The 10,048-nt window shown below is 44.5% G+C and overlaps 1 protein-coding gene across 1 annotated transcript; it reads left to right on the top strand.

Annotated features, from left to right (window-relative positions):
* The first annotated feature begins 3,803 nt into the window (after window positions 1-3,803).
* Window positions 3,804-9,256, top strand: krt8 (keratin 8). The gene is made up of 8 exons (XM_041945141.1): window positions 3,804-4,310; window positions 6,030-6,238; window positions 6,869-6,929; window positions 7,060-7,155; window positions 7,426-7,590; window positions 7,794-7,919; window positions 8,018-8,282; window positions 8,402-9,256. Exons 1-8 carry the CDS (start codon window positions 3,918-3,920, stop codon window positions 8,638-8,640), a joined length of 1,554 nt encoding a protein of 517 aa, XP_041801075.1. The 5' UTR covers window positions 3,804-3,917; the 3' UTR covers window positions 8,641-9,256.
* The last annotated feature ends 792 nt before the right edge of the window (window positions 9,257-10,048 follow it).

The following is a 10,048-nucleotide window of genomic DNA, read 5'->3' as shown; positions in this document are numbered from 1 at the left end:
AAGAGGCTGGATGGAAGAGACGCTGCCAGAAATTACAGGTGTGACTCAATACTACTCAAACTGTTGTTTGGGTAGTATTGAGTGATAGCTGGATTGATCCCACATGTACAGGACATTTATCTCCCAAGCACACAGCGGGACCACACAATGCCAATAAAGCAAATCAGAGTTGAGAATCCTCTGATTTCATGGTTTTAAGGGTGTCATGTCATGGTTTCTGTGACTGAAGACTGACTGACTAAATCATATATTTAACAAATTTGTTAAGAATAATGTTGTAAAGGGCCCATTTAGGTGTAAAAGAGAGAAAAAAATGACAAATTTATAAAATGACAGTAACAAATAGCATGCTTAAATTCATGAAATGTAAATATGTAACTAGGGAACAGGAAATTGGATGAAATGGAAACAAAAAGAAAGCCAAACTGGAGCAGGGAAAAAAAATCTGCTGCTGGAGGCTGAGGCACATTAGAGAAAACATGCAGACCATAAATAAATGTGAAAAATTATGGCAAACCAAATTAGTATGAGCTTTACTCTTGTCGTTTGCAGCCATGATAAATGCACAAAAAAAGTGGTGATTTTTAATTTAAAATGCAATTAACAAGCTAAAACTGTGGTTTTCTGACTGATATATACTGACCAATGAACAGTCACTGCAGAACAAACTGTGCATGGTCCCCTGTTTCTGGACTGTAGTCACTTAGGATCTTCTCTTGAACTCTCTTAAATTTAAGAGCAAAACAACATAACAAAGTGAACTGAAGACTGACATCTCTTACTGAACGGTACTTTTAGCAGTTTGACATGGGACCAGATAAAAAGTGCTGCATGCTACAAAAAGGACTACACAACATTATTACAGATTGTTAAGATTCATTTAGCCCGAGTAATGAGAGTCATATGATGAACCAAAGCATGTTTCATAATTTGCTGTGGATTTACTGAAATTCGGTTAGCTTCCAAGCGCTGTGACAGAGATACAGTATGTTCTTGTTTTTGAATCAACATCCCACATGATTCAAAACCTGCTGATAATACGTGATCGCCATGATTTCAGTGCGGTCACGTGAGTTTTACGAAGCCAGGCAGGAATTCCCCTTTGGCACTGTTTATAACGGAGCTTTCTTCTGTGGCGAAAGCGCAAAACTCACAACATCATATCGATATTGCCACATGTTCTTTTTTAGGATGATTGAGTCAGTCCCTCTGCGCTGTGCAACGCTGTGCACTGCAGTCGCGCATGGCCCCGCTCTTGAGCTGGCTTCCATTTTGGCTGATAGACGATGGGAGTCTATTTTATTTCCGTACATTTCCATGATGATAATGAGGCCAAGAGCCACTGGCGGGAAAGAAGAAGGTTAGCGAAGATGGAGGAGAGAGGGTATGGTGGAAGGGGTTGGATCGGTAATGCCAGGACTCATGACTCATCGTGGTGAGGCACTGGAGGAGGAAATGAATGAGGGAGGAGAGGAATGCTGGGCCGGTATTGGTTGTGGAAAAGATGAAGGTTTAGCTGCCATGTATAGTTTCACCCTGCAGCATGGTGAGAAACATGGTTAAGTTACAGGATAGGCAGGAATGACTGACTCTGACTCTGTTATCAGTGCAACTTTATTGTTTAACGCTAGTTCTGTCGAGAAAGAGCACCAGCTATGAATTATGGAAAGGTGTCTCAACTCGTAGCATGAAGACAGATGTGCACATGAGCACTCAGCTGTATGTAAGCATTAACACAATTTGACACATTTTTTTTTGACACATCGTTTTTCTAAAAGCCTCAGGCTCAGTGGTGTCAACCTAACGTAACTCCTGTTCAGCAGTGATGAAGGCCAGCTGGTTAGTGCAGTTCACCTGGTTTGCAGATACAAGTATGCAGAACAGCACATGTGGTGTGTGTTATAATCAGAATAAGACTAGGAGTTGCATGCAGGTTGTCTGGAGCAGCCGAGGAATTTTGAGCCCTAAAGCATCCAAAACTGCTACCACTCCTCCAAAATACCTCAATGTAGAATACCGTTATGGTAACAGTTATGTCCCTGGGGCTTGGGGCACCATTACAGAAACCACCAAATCTGAAATCTTATCTTTGTCTTATCTCAGTTTAAGATAATATTTAGGATTTTTGGTGTTACAGATGTGTCCATGTTATCATGTAATAGCTATTTAGCACATTTAGCACTTACAGAACTGAAGCATTTCCAAAATCCAAAGTTAGGATGGCAAGGACCCTGTCCTAAATTCAAAATAACTGCCCAGGTCTGTATGGTAATGAAAGATGGAGCACAACATGAACACCATCTCTGTTTCACTCAGGGTGACTTCAAGACTGAGGTTGCAGGTCTGTCTATAACATCACAGCCTTACATCTCATGCAGCCTCACAGCGGTCAAACGAGCCCCCTGTACTCTGGTGATGCAATGTGTACGTTTCCACAAGGAGAGCAGGGGCTACAAACGAAGGAGGAGTTTTTCCAGACTGAGCGAGATGCCGGGGGGGAATTGGGTATGTTGATGAGCCAGATGGACCTGATGAGCCAGATATTGTTAGTTGTAAAGGCTTTAATGGTGTTCATGTGCAAGCCATCAGGAAACAAAATTAAAAAAAAGCAAGCTAAAATTAAACGGCCGTTATAGCAAGCCAGGTAGCAGCGCAAGAGCTAATCGAGGATACAGGCAGTCTCATTCTAAACACTGATACAGGAATGACTGGACGAGTGCAGGAGAATCGAGTTTACTGCTCTAGTTTGGATTTCTTAACGTGTGAGATTGGATAGGAAGAAGGAAAAACAGCCTCAAGTTTAGGAATTGCTTCTGCATATCTTTAAAACTTGAGACAGGACAAGCAATTTTTTTGTGACGAGGCCCTTGTTTGAAACACACCGAAATATACGCATTAACTGGTGCATTTCAGACTTTTTTATTGCTGTTTTTAAGAAAACTAGAAGAATATATATATGCTATGTGGTGTGACATCTGGCTGCTTGTCCATGCAGTATTTATGAAATGAATACTGCATTCAGATGATCTGGGTAAAAGCGATAGTCCTACATTTTGGTAAATATACATATGTTTTTTTTATTGCTGAGAGTTAGGTGAGAATATTAGCTAAGCTTTGCAAAAAAGCCTGGAAATAGGTAGACTGGCAAAACAACAATCTGCATACCTGCACCTCTGACCTCACTAATTCAAACATCATGTATGCATGATGATCATTTAGCAGGTTTTGCTGATTTTGCATGTGACAGTTTGTGGTTTTACGCTGTGTTAAGAGCTCTGTTGGGACTTCCAGTGTATTTCAATATATAAAACAGCTGGGAGAGCGCGTAGTGCTTAATTGTAGAACGGATTGATCACCACCACCAACAAACCTCCCTCCCTCAAACACACACACACACACACACTACACTGAGCTGCTGTAAATAAATGATTATTATTTAAATTTGACCAGACGTCATGATCTTACACGTTGAATCAGATGTGGTGTGTTTGAACTCTTTTACCTGGAGAAACACACACACACACACACACACACATACACACATGGTTGAGATTAAAGCAAAGAAACACAACCACTCTGCAATCCTCTCTAAAGACCAGGTTTTCTCTAACAACACAGAGAGGCTTGTAGAAAGTCCAGGTAGGTAATGGTTTTGAGTGACTGGACTATGTGTCATAGAAGTGTAATGTTACAGCCCTGCCTCCCCCTCTCACCCAGACCTGCAGCCAATGGCAGCGCACCACAGTCCCCTCCCACAGCAACAGGCTTTAAAACTCCCCAGTTGTGTCTTCCCATTTCTATCCACTCTGATCTATCCCCTCTGCTGGCCTGCCTGCCTGCCTCGCCAACCGAACCACTCGGTCTGACCTTCCAAGACTACTTTCATCCAAAAGAAAAAACCTTCTCCAGATTTCAGAATGTCGACTTATAGGAGCAGCAGTTACACTATGAGAAGCTCTACTGCCCCACGGAGCTTCAGCAGCAGTTCCTATACTGCACCAAGCCTCAGCGCCCGCAAGAGCTACAGTGTCAAGAGTTCCTATGGGGGCAGCAGGGGCTTCGGAGGAGCTGGCATCACCAGCTCATCTACCTTTGGCCTGAGCTCAAGCATGGGTGGTGCAAGCTTGGGCATGAGTGGAGGCTACGCTGGTGGCATGGTTGCTCCAGCCCCTATCACCGCCGTGACTGTGAACAGGAGCCTGCTGGCCCCCCTGAACCTCGAGATTGACCCCTCCATCCAAGCTGTCCGCACCCAGGAGAAGGAGCAGATCAAGACCCTCAACAACCGCTTTGCTTCTTTCATTGACAAGGTAAGAGCTTGGACAGATGTGTGTGTGTGTGTGTGTGTGTGTGGGTGGATGTGTGAAACATTCAGACTGTCCAGGTTGTGCTTCTTGCCTTATTATTCTCTTCAAGCAGACAGAAACTGCTTCAGGTGGGTGGAAAGCTCAGTGTCAGTGGAGTCCATAAGCTGAAAGTTTCTCTGCAGTGTGCAGCGTTGTTAAGTAATATTTGACAGAGAGGTCCATATGCTTGCCACATGTCTTGTAACGCTGATATCTGCTCTATTGCTGTGAGGAGAAAGCTGATTTATTCCCCTCTCTGCTTTCGTCACCTCCCACACACTCAGTCAGGGAAGAAAAAATGAATGTCAGTGACTATCTTTTGGCTCAGGCTGCCCTTTTATAGTGATGAAAAACAGACTTGCAGAAAGGGGAGACGAGAAAGACAAAGAGAGAGCGAGAGAACTCAAAGGGTGTGTCAGGGCAGAGCTCAGGGCTTGTGATACGAGTTACCTTGGGAATGGTCCCTCCCTCAGCTGGGGTGTGGCTCTTTCTGCTGCCCTGGTGGCCCCCACTCCCACTCCCACCCCTCCCCGACAAACACACACACACACAGAGTCAGTGCCGAGTGCTATTGTTACCTTAATGACAATACCTTCTTTCATAGTGACACATTTTAAAAGGAGTGTCCACTGGGATCATCATTTGTGTAATACTCTGGAGCGTATCTGTCCTCTGAGGCCTCTGCAGTGGGTTAATATTTAAAAAGGCCAGCCGGTTTCATGTTCTGCTCAATACCAGCCGACCGGCTGCATGTCAACTCTCCTCCTGGCAGAGTAATTGAAGGAAGATAAAGCGTGTGTCGCACTCATCAACACAAACCAGATAAACTTTGGTTATCTTGTGGAGGCACTTTGCTATCTGCATGTAGTCCAGTTCAAATGAAGTCAATAACAGGTTCTCAGATCTTACCTGAAGAGTGCAATGTGTCAGGGAGCAAGGTCCACTGAGTCACATATGTGCTTTCACTGCCTCGCTTTTACTATTCACAAATATGCAAACTCCTCACCTATTCATTCTTCACCTCCACCTCTCCCCTCCCCCTCTTCAGCTAATGAATTGCCCTTGTTTTCTCCCCTCCACCTCCCTTCTCCTCCCTCATCACATCCATAACGCAGTTAAATATTTACCTTTCTGCATCTGCCTGGGGATTCAGCTTTGCTTCACTCCCTTCTCACTATGCGTTTGTCCTCTCTGACTGTGAACAAAAACAGGAAGACATGCAGGAGAAGGCTTAACTAGCTCAATTCCTCCATCGCCAGCTTTTTCCAACCTCCTCTTGTTCTCCCTCCCCTCTACCTCCTGTCAGGATGCATGTACGTCAGGCCTTCCTTTGGAAAAGCTCAGCCAGTCTGGAAGCACGGCCAACGGCAGCTTATGAAGCTCCAAAGATAGATAAGAACAACAGAGACTGTAGATGGTGAATAGGAGCCATAGTAAGGTTCATCCTGACGATTGGTCGTTAGGTTGTTAACCCAGAGGCAATGTCAGGGCAGAGCAGACTGCAGTTACATCATACTTTTACAAGGAGTTTCATAATACTTCTACATATCTGAAGACAGGAAAAATGTCTCCACATATGTGTCACAGTAAACAAGCATGTAGGTCACTGATTGTAAAGGTTTTTTGTTTGGTTGCTGACTAATAACCCCATTAATAACCCTCATTCTCCCCTCTACACATCAGGTTCGCTTCCTCGAACAGCAGAACAAAATGCTGGAGACCAAGTGGAACCTGCTGCAGGGACAGACCACCACCCGCTCCAACATCGACGCCATGTTCGAGGCCTACATCGCCAACCTGCGCAGACAGCTGGACAGCCTGGGCAACGACAAGATGAAGCTGGAAGCCGACCTGCACAACATGCAGGGCCTGGTGGAGGACTTCAAGAACAAGTGAGTGTGGAGGGGGCAAGTGGGGTTAAATGTCTTGGATGTCAGGATTCTTCTGGATACACTGGACAGATTTCAAAATGCAGAGAAACTTCTTGAATAAATGAAATACAGCTGTATTTCTCATACATCCTGATCAGTGTGCAACAGTTTGTGTAGTTGCGCTTCAACACTAGCCTTGCAGTACACTGAGCTGACCTTTTTGTGGACTACTCCCTACATCTGTCTATTGTCTTGCGTCAGACAAACTCGAGGGATTTACAACATTGAGAAAGCACGTTCCCATTACATTACATATGACTGGAGAGTTGGCAGTCAGCAAAGCTGTCTATAGCTTTACACCAGAGACACAAGCACGCTGACATGCACACGTCTTTAACACACACAGCTACAACAGCGCCACGCTTATTTGTCAGTTGTCCACAGGCAAATGGAGCATATCAGGCCCGAGTCCTGAGGGAGAAATATCAGTATCACCTCTCATGATTGGACCTGAGTCAACAGATACTCTGTGAGGCAAATGGCCCAAAGGAGTTCAAGAGTTAGGGATGGACTACTGGCGCCTCCTAGTGTTATATTATCATATAAACTCTCAAAACTGGACCGTGAACTGAACTTCTTTTCTCCTCTCAGGTATGAAGATGAGATCAACAAGCGCACAGAATGTGAGAACGACTTTGTCCTCATCAAGAAGGTGAGCGTCGCCATCTGCATCTGCTGCAAATTGCATACCCTGTCTAAAATTCCTGTCAGCACCTTTTTCCTGAAGACAATGTGAGTTCACGGCGATGTCTGACTATAACAAACATTTTGGTTGGTTCCAGGATGTCGATGAGGCCTACATGAACAAGGTTGAGCTGGAGGCCAAGCTGGAGAGTCTGACAGATGAGATCAACTTCCTCAGGTCGATCTATGAGGAGGTACGGCACAAAATCAGCACAGGGGCATTGTTTCTTTCATACACCCCCCCCAGCTTTAAAACAGCCAACCTTTAAAGTTTGTGGTTTATCTGTCCAGTCATATGCTGATGATGCTTGTGGAAGAAATTTCTTCCTGCATTTTCTCAGCACCTTTGGGGCACCTTGACTCGTCTCTCTTGCCACCCCTTGGAAGTACATTAGCTGGATGGGTTTCCTCAGTGAGGTGAGGTTAAATCTCTCTAATCTGTCTTTTTTTTCGTGCTTCTGCAGGAACTGCGTGAGCTCCAGAGCCAGATCAAGGACACCTCAGTCATTGTGGAGATGGACAACAGCCGTAATCTGGACATGGACTCCATTGTGGCTGAAGTCAGGGCTCAGTATGAGGACATCGCCAACCGCAGCCGTGCCGAGGCAGAGACATGGTACAAGACCAAGGTGATGGAGAGCTCATTTTGAATTTTTCTTATGTTCATTTTTTAAATAACCGTACATCATCTTCTTAGAAAGATAAATATGGTGTCTGAGTATGGGTTAATTGAATATAGTAAAAACATTAATCAGTTCACGAGGCAGTACTTACTGAATTCTAATCAGTACAGTTTGCAGTTTCTCATGCTGTTTTGTTGATGTTTGTTCAGTATGAGGAGATGCAGACGTCCGCCAGCAGATACGGAGACGACCTGAGGGCCACCAAGACAGAGATCGCAGACCTGAACCGCATGATCCAGAGACTGACATCAGAGATTGATGCAGTCAAGGGACAGGTATGGAAAAGAGATTTTTGGCACCATGTTCTGCCACCTTCAAACATCATATATCATTTTAGAATACCATTTAACAATCAAAAAAAATCTTCTCCCAGCGTGCCAACCTGGAGGCCCAGATCGCTGAGGCTGAGGAGCGCGGTGAGCTGGCAGTGAAGGACGCCAAGGCCCGCATTAGGGATCTGGAAGAGGCCCTGCAGAGAGCCAAACAGGACATGGCCCGCCAGATCAGAGAGTACCAGGACCTGATGAACGTCAAGCTGGCTCTGGACATTGAGATCGCCACCTACAGGAAACTGCTGGAGGGAGAGGAGGACAGGCTGGCAAATGGCATCAAGGCTATTAACATCTCCCAACAGAGCAGTAAGTTGTCCCTGTCATAACAAACTTCACTGATCGGATTTTGTCGCATTCTTCAGCTTTAACAGATTCTGCACCTTTTCAAGTTTAAGCGTTTTCTCCTACCTCCCTCCTTTCACCAGCAAGCTACGGTGGCTTCCCCATCGACATGAAGAGCGGCTACTCAAGCAACTACTCCAGCGGTTACAGCAGCGGATATGGCAGCGGCAGCGCATACGGCAGCGGCAGCGCGTACGGCAGCGGCAGCATGGGCGGCTTCAGCGGCACCAACACCCAGAGCAAGAAGAACGTCGTCATCAAGATGATTGAGACCAAGGACGGCAGAGTGGTGTCCGAGTCCTCTGAGGTCATCGAGGATTGAGCTGTCTAGCTTAGAGGTGTAGGTGTAGCTATCTGTCTGCTATCTCCTCTGCCTCTCTGGTAGTTTTATACTCACAGTTCACCCCCCCAACTATCTTAATAAACAAATATGAAGTGAAATGCTTGCCAACCACTCTCCAGTAGAGCCTAATTGTGTTTTTTCCTGAAGCAATAAATGATCCTAACACTACCAAAGATTTGAAAGGGACCAAAGAATTTATTTTGTATGTCTGTCGTCTGTCTGTACTAAAAGAGTAGTTTTTGTCCCACAAAGTGAGATTAAAAACTGGGCAAATTGCGACTTTGAAAAACAAAATAACACTCCCTTGAACTCTACGGCGATTCCACACATGAAAGGCTGTTTCCTTCAAACGGTGTTGCGTCAAACAGACCGCGGTGTTGTCAAAGGAATGTGAATGTACTGAACCGTGCTTCAGCGTTGTTGGTCAGCTAATGTCTTAAAATTGCCTGCTACAGTAGGTAGTGCATGTCTTCCCTTTGCGTGTCCTGTAACTGAAACTGTTCGACCCCTTAGGAGGCTGCCCACGTCATACTGTTGTCCTGAGGTGCTGTTTTTGCTACCAAACCAAATAAAAAAGTGTTTACTGAAAAAAAAATCTGGGTTTGTTTGTTTGAATTATTGATAATGGCTCGAAGAGAAAGAAGGAAATGTAGTAGTAGTAAATTAACATGACCATGGGAGTAATGGTAAGCGTTTAAGCAGCGAAGACTCTGTAACTGGGGACAGTTCATTCCTTTAAGTCACAAGGAAAATTATGATCACTCTAAATTACTGATCAATGTTGAGTTATATGATAAGATACACAGTGTATGTCAATCAGGATTATCAGAACGAAGGTGAGCCTTCTGATCTGTTATGCAACTAATAACATCAACACCGGCTCAGATCTATTCAGATTTCCCACAAACCATGAGTCGACATTCACTGAACCAAATGTAATTCAGCCGTGCTGTTATCTATGACACCCAGGCTTTTCTTTTTTGTCGTTATGATATGTCAAAATGTCTGCTGTGACAACGGTCTGTTACAGAAGAAACTGGACGCCTCATCATGTTACATTGTTTTATATACCAAGAAAGTACTTCTTGTTCTTGTTTTGGTAAACAAAAAATATTCAGTGTATGTAGGCAATGCAAATTTCAGTCATGCATTTTCCCATGCTGATCTTGTTTTTGTGGACCCAGCCTGTACTTGTATCCTTGTGTATCCTTGCACCTTTATTCCAAGTAAAGACTCTACTCTACTAAAGACTCTAAAGTGGCAGCAATATTATGTTTTCCACCTATTGCTGTCGACAATGCATTGTTACATTACATTAAAACTTAAAAGATTTTTTTCTGGCCACATGGGGGCAGCAGAGCAAAAGTAAAACACAACATTGAGGTAT

The sequence above is a fragment of the Chelmon rostratus genome, chromosome 10 (assembly GCF_017976325.1).
Source record: "Chelmon rostratus isolate fCheRos1 chromosome 10, fCheRos1.pri, whole genome shotgun sequence".
In the NCBI taxonomy this organism is placed as follows: domain Eukaryota; kingdom Metazoa; phylum Chordata; class Actinopteri; order Chaetodontiformes; family Chaetodontidae; genus Chelmon; species Chelmon rostratus.
This window is presented reverse-complemented; position numbering and strand designations above follow the sequence as displayed.

Bases quoted from the DNA above. Each gene is read 5' to 3' on its own strand.
- krt8 (XM_041945141.1), top strand. From the start codon at position 3,918: ATGTCGACTTATAGGAGCAGCAGTTACACTATGAGAAGCTCTACTGCC. The intron at 4,311-6,029 runs GTAAGAGCTTGG...TCTACACATCAG, and splicing joins TTGCTTCTTTCATTGACAAG to GTTCGCTTCCTCGAACAGCA. The intron at 6,930-7,059 runs GTGAGCGTCGCC...GGTTGGTTCCAG, and splicing joins ACTTTGTCCTCATCAAGAAG to GATGTCGATGAGGCCTACAT.